At 44.3% G+C, this 18,623-nt stretch overlaps 1 protein-coding gene across 3 annotated transcripts in view; it reads left to right on the plus strand.

The window, feature by feature from the left end:
• The first annotated feature begins 3,127 nt into the window (after positions 1-3,127).
• The window catches only part of LOC112225723 (disintegrin and metalloproteinase domain-containing protein 11-like), a 30,929-nt gene continuing 15,433 nt past the window's right edge, over positions 3,128-18,623 (plus strand). For 2 of the 3 annotated variants that reach the window (XR_006080150.1, XM_042307566.1), the window contains exons 1-4: positions 3,128-3,622; positions 4,055-4,248; positions 9,360-9,436; positions 10,684-10,750. Coding sequence is in view for 2 of the 3 variants with exons in the window: in XM_042307566.1 (XP_042163500.1) it covers positions 3,565-3,622; positions 4,055-4,248; positions 9,360-9,436; positions 10,684-10,750 (396 nt within the window). In the remaining variant the exon portion in view is untranslated. Of the gene's footprint in view, positions 3,623-4,054; positions 4,249-9,359; positions 9,437-10,683; positions 10,751-18,623 lie in introns of those variants that run through there. The other variant, XM_042307567.1, reaches the window with a different exon arrangement.

The raw sequence follows: 18,623 nt of genomic DNA on the forward strand, positions 1-18,623 counted from the left end.
ATCCAGGCTGTATCACAACTGGCTGTGATTGGGAGTCCCATAGGGTGGTGCAGCATTGTTTGAGTTTGGCCAGTGTAGGCCTTCATTGTAAATAAGAATTAGTTCTGAACTGACTTACCTAGTTAAATAAAGGTTACACATTTTTATGTGGCTCATTGCGCTCTAGCGATTCCTTGTGGCAGGCAGGGTGCCTGCAGGCTGACTTCAGTTGTCAGTTGAACTTGTTTCCTCCGACACATTGGTGCGGCTGGCTTCCGGGTTAAACGAGCAGCTTTTTAAAGAAGGGGGTTAAAAAAAATAATAATAATAAGGCACCTGTATCCAGGCACTCCACATTGTGTCATGCATTTTTTAAACTTTTATTTAACTAGGCAAGTCAAATTCTCATTTTCAATGACAGCCTAGGAACACTGGGTTAACTGCCTTGTTCAGTGGCAGAATGACAGATTTTTACCTTGTCAGCTTGGGGATTTGATCTTGCAGTATTTCAGGTACAAGTCCAACACTCTAACCACTAGGTTACCTGCATAGGTACAGCCCTTATCCATGGTATATTGGCCATATACCACACCTCCTTGAGTATTTTAGCTTAAATATGCCACGGATAGGGGCTGTTCATATGCTGCCTTCATAACCTTCATTCATAGACGGTATTGACCACATACGACTGGGAAAAATCATGAACGCCCCTCTTACTGGTAATTACTAGTGAGAAACGTGTCTATCATCCCTGAGCTCCGACTTCTCCCACATGCATCTCCTTATCAATTTTTAGATTTGTTGGTATTTTGATCCAGTAATATTATTTTGGTCCCTCAACATTTTAATTCATTTTATCCACTTTAAAATGGATATACCTCAATAATTTCTAATCTCACTACATTCAATTACACTTCATTTAACATCCCATTTCATAGAGAGTGTTACAAACTGGACTATATTTAGTGACTTTGAAGAGATGGTGATTAGGTCTAAATAGGCGTTTGGCGTTTGTTAGTCTAAATTCAGTGTATTTGTCTTTAACTGCCATTTAATGAGATTTCACCTCGTTTGCATATTTGAATAAAGTGTTTACTTGAATATAAAATAATGAATTTAATATAAAATAGTCTTATATTTGTGTCTACATTCAACTGGTAAAAGTAGATTATGATATGATTAAGGTTGAAAAAAATTACCCTATGAATTAAATGCAACAAAACTTGATTTATAAAAAGCAATCTATTAAATATGGTTTTTGAGCACTATAATTTGTGAGCATGGTAGCTGTAATTTTAGTTTATTGTTGACACAGCTTGTTTGCCATGAGCTAATCAGCGTTTCTCAACAAGTTCAAAGCGCATGAATGCATTCAACTCATATTTACTACTTCACAACTGGAAATGACCAACTTCCCATTTGGTTATGAATATGAATGCAGCATTAGGCAGAACGCAAAGTTGGCAAGTGTATCTCAGTCATGGCCTTAGTGCACTCCAGCTATAGGAGCGCTCCTGAAGTAGAAGGATGGTCTGGGTGACCCATGGCCTGGGTGGCTGAGGAGAAGATATTCACTTTCGAGTTCTCATTTTTAGCACACAAATCTGAGGGACCAACATCACTATACTGAGAGTGTTTCCATTTTTAAAATGACATATTTGGGTATTTTTGGAGCATTTGTTCATGTTTTTTCAGAGCCCCCGTACTGCACGATGAGGATGAGGAAGTGAATTGCCGGTTGGGGTAAGTGTCTCAAAAATAAGTGAAATCACCAAAAAAGTGGTCTTCTTGGGTCCAAAAAGTTGGACCTGGACCCAAACAGACCCGATCATCAACAAAAAAAAAGGAGGACGTTGACCGGAGAAAATCAGACCTGAACCCGAATAGACCCGACAACAACCAGACCTAGACTCGACCTGTTCCTGTATCTAACAGGTTCCTGGTCTAGACCAGAACCGATTGGAACCGAGTGACCCACAAATCAGCCAAGTTGCTCATAAATATGTATTTATATGTTAAGAAATATGTCAATAAATTCACCATGTTAGCTTAAAATAAATATGCTATAGGCTATACAGAGCTGTGGTCAGGTCCATTCGGGTCCACTCGGGTCTATCAGCTATAGTTACATAGACCCAAGACCCAATGACAAACCAACAGGACCCGACCCAGACCCGAGGGAAAAGATAGAATTTTGGACCCAGACCCACACGGTTCCCGGGCCAGGTCTCGGGTATTCGGGTTCAGTCAGAATAGTGAAGAGCCCCTGTACTGCACGATGAGGATGAGGAAGTGAAGACTAGAGAGTCTGGACCCTTCTATAACATTCCATTTAAATCAAAAATGTTGATTTGGTTGTAAAAAAGCTCAATTCTCCTTTAATGAAATGGCCTATTATGGCATGATTATTATTCTGTGCACAACAATAGCCCTCGTTCTGCACATTCAGCTTTATCTGTATGATCATCTAAGACATCCAGCTTACATGGAGTCACCTCAGGACACTTCTTATCAGCTCCAACACACACACAGCCTGCTAGTCAAGCCCACTTCTTCCAACAATAGCTTGTCATCGCTCTTCACTGTCCCATTTCCCAATGTGTGCCTGCAGCTTCTGTGTCTCCTCATGGTAGTGGACAGCTGGAGATAGGGAGGGAGAATGGCGTCTGTATTTACCATACACACCTCTGGGCACAATGGTTGCACCATGTCCTGCTATTAGATACCACTTTCAGTTGCTGTGTGGATCTCCATTTTGTTCACTACAATACATTCTGTTAGTGAGTTTAGCTGCACCACAATACTGAACAATATGTAGGCCCCTGGACAATGAAAGTCCATTTCTATAGGATACTGCAGGCTATTGTGTTTTCTCTGAAGAACATTTTTCCCACCTCATCCATCCATGGATGAACCTATCTATTCAGGATCTTCATGAATTACTCGTGTTGACTCGAGCAATCCATAAGTCCTCATAGAAAATGAATGAACACACAAAACCCTACTATGTTTACCTCAATTGGCACCTTGGTACCCGGGTTGTCGCATCCGCTCGTGTGCAGATAGAGAACTGCATGGCAACGGAAGGACGCTTGGAGATAGAATGAGGGGAGGGTACTATGGTCCCACGTGTCCTCATCACCGCAGACCCAACGCAATTCTGTTCATTTTCTATCTACCATTTCCACATACCGCAGATTCGCATACACTCATGCATACATACAGCTTACACACGCACAATCATGTAGGATGTATGCATACGTGCACTCAAATCTCCCCATTTGACCTATTCTACATAATCTAGGCTAATTTGCCAATTCCAATATTGATCGGCTCTGGCATAGGCTATTAGGCCTGCTTCTTTTTTCATTTGGTGATAGGCTATTTAATTCAATTGCCTGATATCGGTGAGACTGTATGCTACGAGTTGAATGGGGAGATGAGAGGACGGGCGTCAGCTGTCAACCAGATTCATTCGGTGTTTTTTCTCTCTCGCCATAATCGTTTGAGCGTCGGTTTTCTTTTTATCTGCGCCTGTTACATTGTAACGCACTCGATGTTAATTCGGGGGAATATGTGAACATCATGCTGGCGGTGTGGTGCTTGGTCTTTGCTGCAGTGGGCGAGAGGCTTGCCGTGTCAGGTAAGAGGGATGACGGGAGAGGGAGGAAGCACCCTTTTCATTTCCAAGTTTACCCCTGCCCAATGTAGGCTTTCCCCAATTTTTGCATCTGCAATCACTTCTTCCTCTGTAGACTACTCTACAACAGTGTGTGTGGGGGTAGCGCGCAGCTGGAGATAGTTGCCCCTGTGCCAAGAACGTAGTGTTTTTAATAAGATCCCTCTCCTTCAGTTCTACGGATGCGGTAGATTTGCTGCATCAACACATTTTCACCGCAGCGCTGTCGCCTTTTATATCAAGGGCTTGCACGTACTGTAGAACCAGCGCCTGACGCGGTGCCATATCAGTCTATTTATGTCAAATATCATTTTTTAAAACAATAAGTATCGTTTTTCTGTGTGATAAACCGTGTGTGGTTTAAAGTTGGCCGTTATCATGTCTCCTGCGTTACAGGCGACGGCAGGTCGACTTTGCTGCGGGATGCGAGTTTGTGGGATTGGTTCTCGCCAGAGGAGCGGGGAGACAGCAGCGACATTGCGGTCGAAGTCGCCTATCCAAAGCGGCTGGTGCAGCAGATGGAGTCGGAGGAAGAAATGTCCCACGGCTATTTGGATACTCGCATGAAGAATACCACGGGAGGTACCCCCGTAAGTATAGACCACTGTCTGCAATGGAGAAGTGGGTGTGGCAACCCGTTCTTATTGGTGTGTTATTTATTCGTTTTCGTTCTCTCTCTTGCATTAAATTCCCAGTTCATTGTTGACACTGTCATGGTTTCTCCCCACCCAAATTACTTGTGCGAACCCTGTCTTGCCTGTTATGGCCGTCTCTTGTTTTCAAGTGTATCATAAGATCCATCCCAAACTGCACACGTCTATCATCAGTCCCATAATGCCCTAACTTCCACTCTGTGACTGGCAGGTGTGCTGTTCTTACTCTGAACCTCCAGGTGTCTTCAGCTTGCTTGTATATACACTGAACAAAAATGTAAGCGGAACATGTGTGTTGGTCCCATGTTTCATGAGCTGAAATAAAAGAACCCAGAAATGTTCCATATGCACAAATAGTTTATTTCTCTCAAACTTTGTGCACACATTTGTTTACATCCCTGTTAGTGGGCATTTCTCCTTTGCCAAGATAATCTATCCACTTGACAGGTGTGGCATATCAAGAAGCTGATTAAACAGCATGATCATTACACCTTGTGCTGGGTACAAGAAAGGCCACTCTAAAATGTGCAGTTTTGTCACACAACACAATGCCACAGATGTCTTAAGTTTAGAGGGAGCATGCAATTCACATGCTGACTACAGGAATGTCCACCAGAGCTGTTGCCAGAGAATTTAATGTTAATTTCTCTACCATAAGCCGCCTCTAATGTAATTTTTAGAGAATTTGGTTGTACGTTCAACTGGCTTCACAAACACAGTATTTGCGTTGTGTGGGTGAGTGGTTTGCTATTATCAACGTTATGAACAGAGTGCACCATGGTGGTGGTGGGGTGATGGTATGGGCAGGTATAAGTAACGTACAGGCAACGAACACAATTGCGTTTTATCGATGGCAATTGGAATACACAGAGATACTGCGATGAGATCCTGATGCCCATTGTCGTGACATTCATCTGCTTCTGGAAGCTGAAAATGTCCCAGTTCTTTCATGGCCAACATACTCACCAGACATGTCACCCATTGAGCATGTTTGGGATGCTCTGGAGTCTGGATCAACATGTACAACAGCGTGTTCCAGTTCCCGCCAATATCCAACAACTTCACACAGGCATTGAAGAGGAGTGGGACTACATTCCACAGGCCACAGTCAATAGCCTGATCAACTCTATGCGAAGGAGATGTTTTGCATTGCATGAGGCAAATGGTGGTCACACCAGGTACTGGCTGGTTTTCTGATCCATGCCTCTACCTTTTTTTTTATAAATATCTGTGGCCAACAGATGCATATCTGTATTCCCAGTCATCTGAAAGCCATAGATTAGGGCCTAATGAATTTTTTTCAATTGACTGATTTCCTTATATGAACTGTAACTCAGTAAATCTTTGAAATTGTTACATAGTGCATTTATATTTTTATTTTGTAAACTGTATATATTTAACTGTAACCAATGGTATTACACCCTATGTTGGGGCACAATATCTGGGACTTGAACCCAAAACCTTCTGACCAACTGTACTCACCCACTATGTCACCCCATGCCACAGATTCAGAATTACAGTCCACCGGAGAGAAGAGTATCTGAAAGAGATCTGAAACAGAAGCCTGTTGTGTGAATGTGATTTTATCTGCTTGGCCTCATGATAAAAGGCTCTGTGGGGTGAAATATTCAGATCTCTCATGGAGAGCTCCTATCTCATCCATTCCTCTATTATTCAATGGTGTGTTGAAGTAAACTCAGAAAAAAAGAAATGTCCTCTCACTGTCAACTGTGTTTATTTTCAGCAAACTTTGTACAAATATTTGTATGAACATAACAAGAATCAACAACAGACATAAACTGAACAAGTTCCACAGACATGTGACTAACAGAAATGGAATAATGTGTCCCTGAACAAAGCGGGGGGTCAAAATCAAAAGTAACAGTCAGTATCTGGTGTGGCCACCAGCTGCATTAAGTACTGCAGTCCATCTCCTCCTCATGGACTGCACCAGATTTGCCAGTTCTTGCTGTGAGATGTCACCCCACTCTTCCACCAATGCACCTGCAAGTTCCCGGACATTTCTGGAGGGAATGACCCTTGCCGTCACCCTCCGATCCAACAGGTCCCAGACTTACTCAATGGGATTGAGATCTGGGCTCTTCACTGGCCATAGCAGAACACTGACATTCCTGTCTTGCAAGAAATCATGCACAGAACGAGCAGTATGGCTGGTGGCAATGTCATGCTGGAGGGTCATGTCAGGATGAGCCTGCAGGAAGGGTACCAAATAAGGGAGGAGGATGTCTTCCCTGTAACGCACAGCATTGAGATTGCCTGCAATGACAGCAAGCTCAGTCCGTTGATGCTGTGACACACTGCCCCAGACCATGACGGACCCTCTACCTACAAATCGATCCTGCTCCAGAGTACAGGCCTCGGTGTAAGGCTCATTCCTTCGCACTTTTTGCCAGTCCTGTCTGGTACAGCGACGGTGGTTTGTGCCCATAGGCAACGTTGTTGCCAGTGATGTCTGGTGAGGACCTGCCTTACAACAGGCCTACAAGCCCTCAGTCCAGCCTCTCTCAGCCTATTTCGGACAGTCTGAGCACTGATGGAGGGATTGTGCGTTCCTGGTGTAACTTGGGCAGTTGTTGTTGCCATCCTGTACCTGTCCCGCAGGTATGATGTCCGGATGTACCGATCCTGTGCAGGTGTTGTTATACGTGGTCTGCCGCTGCGAGGACAATCAACCTTCTGTCCTGTCTCCCTGTATCGCTGACTTAGGCGTCTCACAGTACAGACATTGCAATTTATTGTCCTGGCCACATCTGCAGTCCTCATGCCTCCTTGCAGCATGCCTAAGGCACGTGCACACAGATGAGCAGGGACCCTGGGCATCTTTCTTTTGGTGTTTTTCAGAGTCAGTAGAAAGGCCTCTTTGTGTCCTAAGTTTTCATAACTGTGACCTTAATTGCCTACCGTCTGTAAGCTGTTAGTGTCTTAACGACCGTTCCACAGGTGCATGTTCATTAATTGTTTATGGTTCATTGATCAAGCTTGGTAAACAGTGTTTAAACCCTTTGCAATGAAGATCTGTGAAGTTATTTGGATTTTTACGAATTATCTTTGAAAGACAGGGTCCTGAAAAAGGGACTTTTATTTTTTCACTGAGTTTATGTCCCCCTCAATGATTCAACAGGCCTGTGTGAGAAGTGCTACTTGGGCTAAAATCTCCACTGGTACAAAATCCCCCTATTTTTTCCCCCTTTTATCTCTACCTCACCCTCCAACCCCTTTCTTTCAAAAAAAAATCATACACCCGCTCTCTTTCTCTGAAGAGGAAGTTGTAAGTGGGATTGAGGGTATGGTTCTATGTAGGTCTATGTCTATCAGTGGGACACCAGAGATCAATGAGTTAACAAGATAACTCACCTAAATATTCGGAAATAACTTCATTTGTTTTAAGGATAAGCTTGAAATGAGTATGGTCGAAGTGATTCAACAACCAAAAACAGATTTCTAAGTAAAGCTCTTAAAAAATCAGAAAATCAATAGCCATTTCTGGTTGTTTATCAATGTTACCTGGCTAACTTATTGATCCTGCTTTGTAATATACCCTTCTGGTGGGTTGAGTGTTGAGTTGAGTTGGTTGAGAGAATCATTACACTCATCTGGAGATAAATCTGGCTCTGATTACGCTGCTTGGTTTAACCTACCGTGGGATGTGATTGAAATATTTAAAGAGGCTCATGGGTATTTGGATGGGGATCGTGTAAAAGCCCGGTGCTGTTGTTTTTGGAGATTTTTTTGAGAAGTGGTTTAATTGGTAAAGGGTGATATTTTTACTTAATTAGGAGGGTTCTGTTGGTTTACATGTAATCATTTTTTTTGCCTTTAGTTCTCTTTTTTTTGTAGTTCACTTTTTCTTCTTTTTTTTTATGGAGGATTCTAAATAAGTTTAGAAGGAATATTCCTAGCTGTCATTCTGACTCATGAATTGATCAACTATTCCATAGGTAAACTTTGATTCCAAGTTGTACCACCTACTGTTTCCTCAGATGTCTTTTTTTAATCAATGGACTGGAAGTGAAGATACATCAGTTTCTACAGCACGTTTCAGATTTATTTACAATCACTGAGTAATGAACCTGCTATCACAAGGTTCCCGGAGGACCGACTTTGGCATTAGAACAGTATCAAGATGTCTTGATGTTACAGACAGGGGTGTTGTTGGTTGCCACCTAAATATCCCGAGGGATGTTATGATTCAGGGCTGGTAAATACTGATCGATTCAAACAAATCTACTGATCTATTGATTGACCAAAATGAACCGTCTTGATTTCTTCACACATAAAAACGTTACAGAACTCCTTGGATTGATATCCATGACACCACATTTGAATCCTTCCTTTAGCCAAGCAGAACTGCCCTCGCCCTGCTCCAGCTGAAGTTGAGTGGTGTGGAATCATTGGAGGGAATGATTTCCGAATGGGAGTCTTGTTTCAGTGAAAGTCCAACGATTCACTGCAGCCTGTATCCTGCAGACAGAATTACAGTGGGCTGGGATTGAATGCTGGCACTGTTTGTGCTTTTGGCGACACTGTGTTTTGACTGCTATAAATCTCTGGCAGACAGTAAAGCTCCTCATTGCCTTCTCCTTACCTCTCCATTTTTTTTGGCAGCCGACAGTAGGAACACATTGGCTTCACACCAGCTTAATGTAGATGGAAATGTAAAGCTTTCTCCTTTCCCGTAAACCCTCTTCCCGTCCATCTCTACGGCTGAATACAAATGCACTTCCTGGATGGCTTCAGTACTGCCTGTTGGAATGGATTCAGTCCAGCCAAATCAATGGACACTTTATCAATCCGACTATGTTAGCTGCTAAAGTGCTTTTGATACATACGCAGTATTGCGCTGGCAGAAATGCATTTGTACAGTACATATGTTGGTTTGTGATACTTCTTACAGAATGAAAGCTTTCATTGTGACTCACCAAACGGGCGAACCGCTATTAGAGTGGTTTACTTTTAAGTGGTTCTTCCTGTAATGTCTCTCTCTCTCTCTCTCTTTCGATCCTCATCTCACCTCCTCCCTATTTAAGCCAGTCCATTTGGCCCAGAGTTGTTTCCAGGTGGAAACCTTCGGACACACCTTCACCCTGGACCTGGAGTTAAACCAGTGAGTACATTTGATTTGTCAACTTGATTGACGTATTCGCCACACCCCATTTCCATCAGTCCGTATTTTCTTAACCGCCACAATCATCAACGTTGGCATTTCCATAACCGCTACCGTTAGCAAATACACTTTTCTCCTTCCATGTATGACACATGATCAAATGCTTAGTGGAGCGTCAGGGACACAGAGACCCCGAGAGCTCCTTCAATACAGCTACCCACTGTAGAGAGAGAGAGAAGAGAGAGAGACGGGAGACAGAAAGAGAGAAAGAGGGGGATGGGGGGACAGAGAGAGAGAGAGGAGACAGGAGACAGAAAGAGAGAAAGAGGGGGATGGGGGACAGAGAGAGAAAAAGGAGACAGGAGACAGAAAGAGAGAAAGAGGGGGATGGGAGGGCAGAGAGAGAGAGGAGACAGGAGACAGAAAGAGAGAAAGAGGGGGATGGGGAGACAGAGAGAGAGAGGAGACAGAAAGAGAGGAAGAGGGGGATGGGGGCAGAGAGAGAGGAGACAGAAAGAGAGAAATAGGGGGATGGGGACAGAGAGAGAGAGAGAGGAGACAGAAATAGAGAAAGAGGGGGATGGGGGGACAGAGAGAGAGAAAGGAGACAGGAGACAGAAAGAGCGAAAGAGGGTGATGGGGGCAGAGAGAGAGAGGAGACAGGAGACAGAAAGAGAGAAAGAGGGGGATGGGGGCAGAGAGAGGGAGGAGACAGAAAGAGAGAAAGATGGGGATGGGGGACAGAGAGAGAGAGAGAGAGAGAGAGAGAGAGAGAGACAGGAGACAGAAAGAGAGAAAGAGGGGATGGGGGGGACAGAGAAAGAGAGAGAGAGAGTGGCCCGGATTGTCATGACTTTATTATTAATGTGCTTAATGTACTGTAACTCCCCTACAGCACAGTAAAGGAGTCAACACAGCAGCCAGACCACCGCTACTCTGTTACGGCTACTGCCTAGCTACGATAACGTCATAAATCACATCCATATGCTGTACGCTACAGCCATGCATTACACAACGCCCTCATGCATGAACTCTGAAAGGAATTACATTTAAGAACGGACCATATTCGAACAGACTGTGTATCTATTCCCAAGCAGAATAGATATGCAGAGAACGAGGATAAATCCTAAACATGACGGATGCGCCTCGTTGTCTTAGACGTAGTGTAGAGCTCGGCTTGCGGTATAGTTTGTGAGAGAGGTGTCTGTTCATAATAACAGAGATGTCTCTGTGTTTTCTCTCTGCAGCAACCTCCTGTCCTCAGACTACGTGGAGCGGCACTTCCACCAAGACGGCAAACCCTCGCAGTCTATGGTAGTGTGTGTGTGTGTGTGTGTGTTTGAGTGTGTGTATGTTATAATTAGGGCCCTGTGTTTTGCACAATCATTTGATATGCCTGGATTTAAACCGTTGTTTAAAGCTTTTTCAACAAACTGTACCATTTTCTTTGTATGTCAAATCCATCCTCAGACAACTGCTTTCATTTTTGGTATAAATAATTTTTGGAAAAGGCTTAAAATACAGGATAAATTCTTGCTATGTCGCATGATTGCGCAAAACACATGGCCCTAGTTATAATAGAAGTTCTAATCATGCCTCTGAAAAAGCTACTACTGTTTTCCGCATACTGTAGACGTACTGTAGACATACTGTAGACATACTGTAGACGTACTGTAGACGTACGGTTGACATACGGTTGACATACTGTAGACATACTGTAGACGTACTGTAGACATACTGTAGACGTACTGTAGACGTACTGTAGACGTACTGTAGACATACGGTTGACATACTGTCTACGTACTGTAGACATACGGTTGACATACTGTAGACGTACTGTAGACATACTGTAGACGTACTGTAGACATACGGTTGACATACTGTAGACATACTGTAGACATACGGTTGACATATTGTAGACATACTGTAGACATACGGTTGACATACTGTAGACGTACTGTTGACATACTGTTGACATACTGTAGACATACGGTTGACATACTGTAGACATACTGTAGACATACGGTTGACGTACTGTAGACGTACTGTAGACATACGGTTGACATACTGTAGACATACGGTTGACATACGGTTGACATACTGTAGACATACGGTTGACATACTGTAGACGTACTGTAGACATACGGTTGACATACTGTAGACGTACTGTAGACGTACTGTAGACATACGGTTGACGTACTGTAGACGTACTGTAGACATACGGTTGACGTACTGTAGACATACTGTAGACACGGTTGACATACTGTAGACATACTGTAGACACGGTTGACATACTGTAGACATACTGTAGACATACGGTTGACATACTGTAGACATACTGTAGACATACGGTTGACATACTGTAGACGTACTGTAGACATACGGTTGACATACTGTAGACGTACTGTAGACATACGGTTGACATACTGTAGACGTACTGTAGACATACGGTTGACATACTGTAGACATACTGTAGACGTACTGTAGACATACTGTAGACGTACTGTAGACATACGGTTGACATACTGTAGACGTACTGTAGACATACGGTTGACATACTGTAGACGTACTGTAGACATACGGTTGACATACTGTAGACGTACTGTAGACATACGGTTGACATACTGTAGACGTACTGTAGACATACGGTTGACATACTGTAGACATACTGTAGACATACGGTTGACATACTGTAGACGTACTGTAGACAAACTGTGTACGTACTGTAGACATACTCTAGACATACGGTTGACATACTGTAGACATACTGTAGACATACGGTTGACATACTGTAGACATACTGTAGACATACTGTAGACATACGGTTGACGTACTGTAGACATACTGTAGACATACTGTTGACGTACTGTAGACGTACTGTAGACATACGGTTGACATACTGTAGACGTACTGTAGACATACGGTTGACATACTGTAGATGTACTGTAGACATACTGTAGACATACTGTTGACATACTGTAGACGTACTGTAGACAAACTGTGTACGTACTGTAGACATACTCTAGACATACGGTTGACATACTGTAGACTGGGAACGAACTTTATTTAACTCTTTGCAAACTGGAAACGATTTATCCGGAGGCTGCATTCATTGCATTCATTGTAGCTGGGGATTTTAACAAGGCTAATCTGAAAACAAGACTCCCTAAATTTTATCAGCATATCGATTGCGCAACCAGGGGTGGAAAGACCCTGGATCATTGTTACTCTAACTTCCGCGACGCATATAAGGCCCTGCCCCGCCCCCTTTCGGAAAAGCTGACCACGACTCCATTTTGTTGATCCCTGCCTACAGACAGAAACTAAAACAAGAAGCTCCCACGCTGAGGTCTGTCCAACGCTGGTCCGACCAAGCTGACTCCACACTCCAAGACTGCTTCCATCACGTGGACTGGGAGATGTTCGTATTGCGTCAGACAACAACATTGACGAATACGCTGATTCGGTGTGCGAGTTCATTAGAACGTGCGTTGAAGATGTCGTTCCCATAGCAACGATTAAAACATTCCCTAACCAGAAACCGTGGATTGATGGCAGCCTTCGTGTGGAACTGAAGGCGCGAACCACTGCTTTTAATCAGGGCAAGGTGTCTGGTAACATGACTGAATACAAACAGTGCAGCTATTCCCTCCGCAAGGCTATCAAACAAGCTAAGCGCCAGTACAGAGACAAAGTAGAATCTCAATTCAACGGCTCAGACACAAGAGGCATGTGGCAGGGTCTACAGTCAATCACGGACTACAGGAAGAAACCCAGCCCAGTCACGGACCAGGATGTCTTGCTCCCAGGCAGACTAAATAACTTTTTGCCCGCTTTGAGGACAATACAGTGCCACTGACACGGCCTGCAACGAAAACATGCGGTCTCTCCTTCACTGCAGCCGAAGTGAGTAAGACATTTAAACGTGTTAACCCTCGCAAGGCTGCAGGCCCAGACGGCATCCCCAGCCGCGCCCTCAGAGCATGCGCAGACCAGCTGGCCGGTGTGTTTACGGACATATTCAACCAATCCCTATACCAGTCTGCTGTTCCCACATGCTTCAAGAGGGCCACCATTGTTCCTGTTCCCAAGAAAGCTAAGGTAACTGAGCTAAACGACTACCGCCCGTAGCACTCACATCCGTCATCATGAAGTGCTTTGAGAGACTAGTCAAGGACCATATCACCTCCACCCTACCTGACACCCTTGACCCACTCCAATTTGCTTACCGCCCAAATAGGTCCACAGACGATGCAATCTCAACCACACTGCACACTGCCCTAACCCATCTGGACAAGAGGAATACCTATGTGAGAATGCTGTTCATCGACTACAGCTCGGCATTCAACACCATAGTACCCTCCAAGCTCGTCATCAAGCTCGAGACCCTGGGTCTCGACCCCGCCCTGTGCAACTGGGTACTGGACTTCCTGACGGGCCGCCCCCAGGTGGTGAGCGTAGGCAACAACATCTCCTCCCCGCTGATCCTCAACACTGGGGCCTCACAAGGGTGCGTTCTGAGCCCTCTCCTGTACTCCCTGTTCACCCACGACTGCGTGGCCACGCACGCCTCCAACTCAATCATCAAGTTTGCGGATGACACAACAGTGGTAGGCTTGATTACCAACAACGACGAGACGGCCTACAGGGAGGAGGTGAGGGCCCTCGGAGTGTGGTGTCAGGAAAATAACCTCACACTCAACGTCAACAAAACTAAGGAGATGATTGTGGACTTCAGGAAATAGCAGAGGGAACACCCCCATCCACATCGATGGAACAGTAGTGGAGAGGGTAGCAAGTTTTAAGTTCCTCGGCATACACATCACAGACAAACTGAATTGGTCCACTCACACAGACAGCATCGTGAGGAAGGCGCAGCAGCGCCTCTTCAACCTCAGGAGGCTGAAGAAATTCGGCTTGTCACCAAAAGCACTCACAAACTTCTACAGATGCACAATCGAGAGCATCCTGGCGGGCTGTATCACCGCCTGGTATGGCAACTGCACCGCCCTCAACCGTAAGGCTCTCCAGAGGGTAGTGAGGTCTGCACAACGCATCACCGGGGGCAAACTACCTGCCCTCCAGGACACCTACACCACCCGATGCTACAGGAAGGCCATAAAGATCATCAAGGACATCAACCACCCGAGCCACTGCCTGTTCACCCCGCTGTCATCCAGAAGGCGAGGTCAGTACAGGTGCATCAAAGCTGGGACCGAGAGACTGAAAAACAGCTTCTATCTCAAGGCCATCAGACTGTTAAACAGCCACCACTAACATTGAGTGGCTGCTGCCAACACACTGTCAATGACACTGACTCAACTCCAGCCACTTTAATAATGGGAATTGATGGGAAATGATGTAAATATATCACTAGCCACTTTAAACAATGCTACCTTATATAATGTTACTTACCCTACATTATTCATCTCATATGCATGCGTAGATACTGTACTCTATATCATCGACTGCATCCTTATGTAATACATGTATCACTAGCCACTTTAACTATGCCACTTGGTTTACATACTCATCTCATATGTATATACTGTACTCGATATCATCTACTGTATCTTGCCTATGCTGCTCTGTACCATCACTCATTCATATATCCTTATGTACATATTCTTTATCCCCTTACACTGTGTATAAGACAGTAGTTTTTTTTTGGAATTGTTAGTTAGATTACTTGTTCGTTATTACTGCATTGTCGGAACTAGAAGCACAAGCATTTCGCTACACTCGCATTAACATCTGCTAACCATGTGTATGTGACAAATAAAATTTGATTTGATTTGACGTACTGTAGACATACGGTTGACATACTGTAGACGTACTGTAGACATAAGGTTGACATACTGTAGACGTACTGTAGACATACGGTTGACATACTGTAGACATACTGTTGACGTACTGTTGACGTACTGTAGACATACTGTAGACGTACTGTAGACGTACTGTAGACATACGGTTGACATACGGTAGACATACTGTAGACGTACTGTAGACATACTGTTGACATACTGTTGACGTACTGCAGACGTACTGTAGACGTACTGTTGACATACGGTTGACATACTGTAGACATACGGTTGACATACTGTAGACGTACTGTAGACGTACTGTAGACGTCCTGTAGACATACTGTTGACATACTGTTGACATTGTATGCTATTGTCCAGTAGGCTACAGAGATCTGTTTCGTGTCTTACTGAAATCAGATACGTCCATCCTGTTGGCGGCACTTATCAGATTGAAATGACATTAGTATTGACTACCGTCTCACCTAAATGAATGAATGCTACAGTGTGATTGAGTGGCTTGTAGACTACTACAGGAATGTCAGTGCCTCTAGAAAACCATTGAGGAAAAGTAGTGTTTTTTTCTATTTGGTTCATTGTACTACACACGTTACTAACTGCCCCTCGCCCCCCAGCCTCAGCAAGAGCCTTCCTCTCATCCCCACCCACTCTCATTCCCAACTCTCCCTCTGCCCTCACTAGCCAATCAGGAGCTTGTTCCCATGGCAACAAGTCAGCTCTGCAGTGTCATTAAGTTCTTGGCAGAGAGAGAGAGAGAGAGGAACATTTTGAGTTCAAGGCCAGTGAATACAATGGCAGGATGGGTGATGGTATCAGAGAGAGTCCTTCTGTGTGTGTGTGTGTGTTTGCAGACAGTTGGTTCCTTTAGAGAGCAGTGGTGTGGGTGGGAGGTACAGTACAGTACGCCTGCAGGGATGGAGCCACATACTCACACTCCCAGACCAGGCAGAGCGCTTGACTCTATGCCAGCAGTGGTTGCTGTGTCTCTATCTCTGCTTCTATTAGAGTGGTTTTGTATACCTGCTATCCCAATCTCATACTCAGTAGTGGCTCAATGACTACTTTAGATCAGCCATTACGGGAAAGGTTTTCTAATCTTTTGAAGGAGACTAATTGTGAAGGAGAGGCCTTCACCTGGGCTTGAGACTTATACTCAGTGGCCACCCCGTTCATGAAAATGGTTCGCTCCTACAGACAGTGAGTCGCATGGCCGTCCTTGCTATATAAAGCAGGCAGACAGGCATCAAGTCATTCAGTTACTGTTCAATTGAAAGTTAGAATGAGCAAAATGAGAGACCTAAGCTACTTTGAGTGGTATGATCGCCGGTGCCAGGCATGCCAGTTCCAGGCGTGCCAGTTCCAGTATCTCAGAGACGTCCGACCTCCTGGGCTTTTAAGGCACGACAGTGTCTAGGGTTTACTGAGAATGGTGCGAAAAACAAAAAACATCCAGTCAGCGTCAGTGCTGTGGGCGAAATCAGCTCGTTGATGAGAGGTCGAAGGAGAATGGCTAGCTAACAGATGGGTCACAAACAGGCAAATAACAGCTGAGTACAACAGTGGTGTGCAGAACAGACAACTGCGGAGTGGAAAAACATTTCCTGTGCCGATGAATCCCAGTTCCTGTGACGTTATGCTGATGACAGAGTCAGGATTTGGTGTAAGCAGTGTCCATGGCCGCATAGTGTCTGGTGTCAACAGTACAGGCTGGTGGCGGTGGTGTAATGGTGTGGGGAATGTTTTCCTGGCACACGTTAGGTCCCTTGATACCAATTGAGCAACGTTTCCATGCCCCGAAGAATCCGGGCTGTTCTGGAGGGCAAAGGGTGGTCCGACGGGTGGGTGTACCTAATAAACAGACCACTGAGTGTATAACTGTCCAAGCATGTAGCCTAATATGCTTGTCTTTGTATTGCTGTTTATTTGCCATTCAATTCAAACATTCCATAGCGTGTCCTGATTACTGGCTGCACACACCCCAACTGCTAATTGTCTTGTTAATTGTTACCGTGTTTAATTGTTACTGTGCTTTCTAACCATGTGTAATAAGTGTTTGGGTAGTTCTCCAACCAAGGGGATGTTTTTACTGCCAATAGTTTTATTTGCTCTGCAGTTTTAAAAGTCATTGTTTTAAACATTTTATGTTGTTACACTCGGCCAGCTCTTTCACACCAATGAAGGATGGGGCTCAGATGGTTGCAGGCAAGGTAGATGTTTTACTCAGAATGAGCATTAGTGTTGTAGCTGGATGTCCTCCTCATCTGTGTTGAGGTCTCGTGTGTGTGGTCCTCCTCTTCCACACTTTGACATCCACTGCTTAATTTTGCATTTTAAATTGAACCTTTATTTAACTAGGCAAGTAACTTTAAGAACACATTTTTATTTACAATGACGGCCTACACCGGCCAGACGACGCTGGGCCAATTGTTTCGCCGCCCTATGGGACTCCCAATCACGGCCGGTTGGGATACAGGTTTATTCTTAGCCAGCCCAATGCATTCTCGCTGCATGTTGTTCCTTCCAAGCTGTTCCCACTGTGGGGCAACATAAGGTTGGATGTATTTATAAACTCCCTGCACAGAAGACCCCTCCATTGTCAGAGCGGTAGCTAAAGTAGAGTGGAATAGAGTAGAGTGGAATAGAGTAGAGTGGAATAGAGTAGAGTGGAATAGAGTAGAGTGGAATAGAGTAGAGTGGAATAGAGTAGAGTGGAATAGAGTAGAGTGGAATAGAGTAGAGTAGAGTGGAATAGGATAGAGTAGAGTGGAATAGGATAGAGTAGAGTGGAATAGGATAGAGTAGAGTGGAATAGAGTGGAATAGAGTGGAGTAGAGTGGAATAGAGTAGAGTGGAATAGAGTAGAGTGGAATAGAGTAGAGTGGAATAGAGTAGAGTGGAATAGAGTGGATTGGAATAGAGTGGAGTGGAATAGAGTGGAGTGGAATAGAATGGAGTGGAATAGGATAGAGTAGAGTGGAATAGGATAGTGGAATAGATTAGAGTGGAATAGGAATAGTAGAGTGGAATTGGAATAGAGTAGAGTCAATAGATTAGAGTGGAATAGATTAGAGTGGAATAGAGTGGATTGGAATAGAGTGGAGTGGAATAGAAATAGAATGGAGTGGAATAGAGTGGAATAGAGTGGATTTCAAATAGAGTAGAGTGGAATAGAGAGTGGAATAGAGTAGAGTGGAATAGAGTGGAATTGGATTTCAAATAGAGTAGAGTGGAATAGAGCAGAGTGGAATAGAGCAGAGTGGAATAGAGTGGATTTCAAATAGAGTAGAGTGGAATAGAGTGGTGGAATAGAGTGGTGGAATAGAGTAGGTGGAATAGAGTGGGAATAGAGTGGAAATAGAGTGGAG

This window comes from Oncorhynchus tshawytscha, linkage group LG27, assembly GCF_018296145.1.
Source record: "Oncorhynchus tshawytscha isolate Ot180627B linkage group LG27, Otsh_v2.0, whole genome shotgun sequence".
Taxonomy (NCBI): domain Eukaryota; kingdom Metazoa; phylum Chordata; class Actinopteri; order Salmoniformes; family Salmonidae; genus Oncorhynchus; species Oncorhynchus tshawytscha.